The sequence below is a fragment of the Olea europaea genome, unplaced genomic scaffold (genome assembly GCF_002742605.1).
Source record: "Olea europaea var. sylvestris unplaced genomic scaffold, O_europaea_v1 scaffold1454, whole genome shotgun sequence".
Classification (NCBI taxonomy): domain Eukaryota; kingdom Viridiplantae; phylum Streptophyta; class Magnoliopsida; order Lamiales; family Oleaceae; genus Olea; species Olea europaea.
Window position 1 is genome coordinate 189,877 of NW_019232087.1, and position 376 is coordinate 190,252.

At 46.0% G+C, this 376-nt stretch overlaps 1 protein-coding gene across 1 annotated transcript in view; it reads left to right on the forward strand.

The window, feature by feature from the left end:
• Positions 1-371, forward strand: part of LOC111376115 (protein YIF1A-like) — a gene marked incomplete at its 3' end in the record, with an annotated part of 2,173 nt that extends 1,802 nt beyond the window's left edge. The window contains exon 4 of the mRNA XM_022999042.1: positions 104-371. Within this exon, the coding sequence (XP_022854810.1) occupies positions 104-371 (268 nt within the window). The remainder of the gene's footprint in view (positions 1-103) is intronic.
• Positions 372-376: the final 5 nt, after the last annotated feature.

Sequence of the window (376 nt, forward strand, 5' to 3'; positions counted from 1 at the left end):
ATATCCCCCCCCCCCCACCCAACCCCTCCTCTCTCTTTCTCACCCATTGCCAAATGGTGAAATACTTTTTACTTTATTTAAACATTCCTATAATGCTTTCCAGGTTTAGCCCAGAAGCTCTGAGCTGGCTGTTTGTCAAGGGGGTGGTGGGCTGGTTTTTGCAAGTCACGCTGCTGAAAATGACGTTATTTTCATTGGGTGGTGGAGAGGCACCTTTGCTCGAGATCGTGGCATATGCTGGATATACTTTTACAGGATTGTCTCTGGCCTTCGTGGGACGAATTTTCTCGAGTTATGCTTACTACTTTCTGATGCCGTGGGCATGCTTATGCATGGGAATTTTCTTGGTGAAGACAATGAAGAGAGTTCTTTTTGC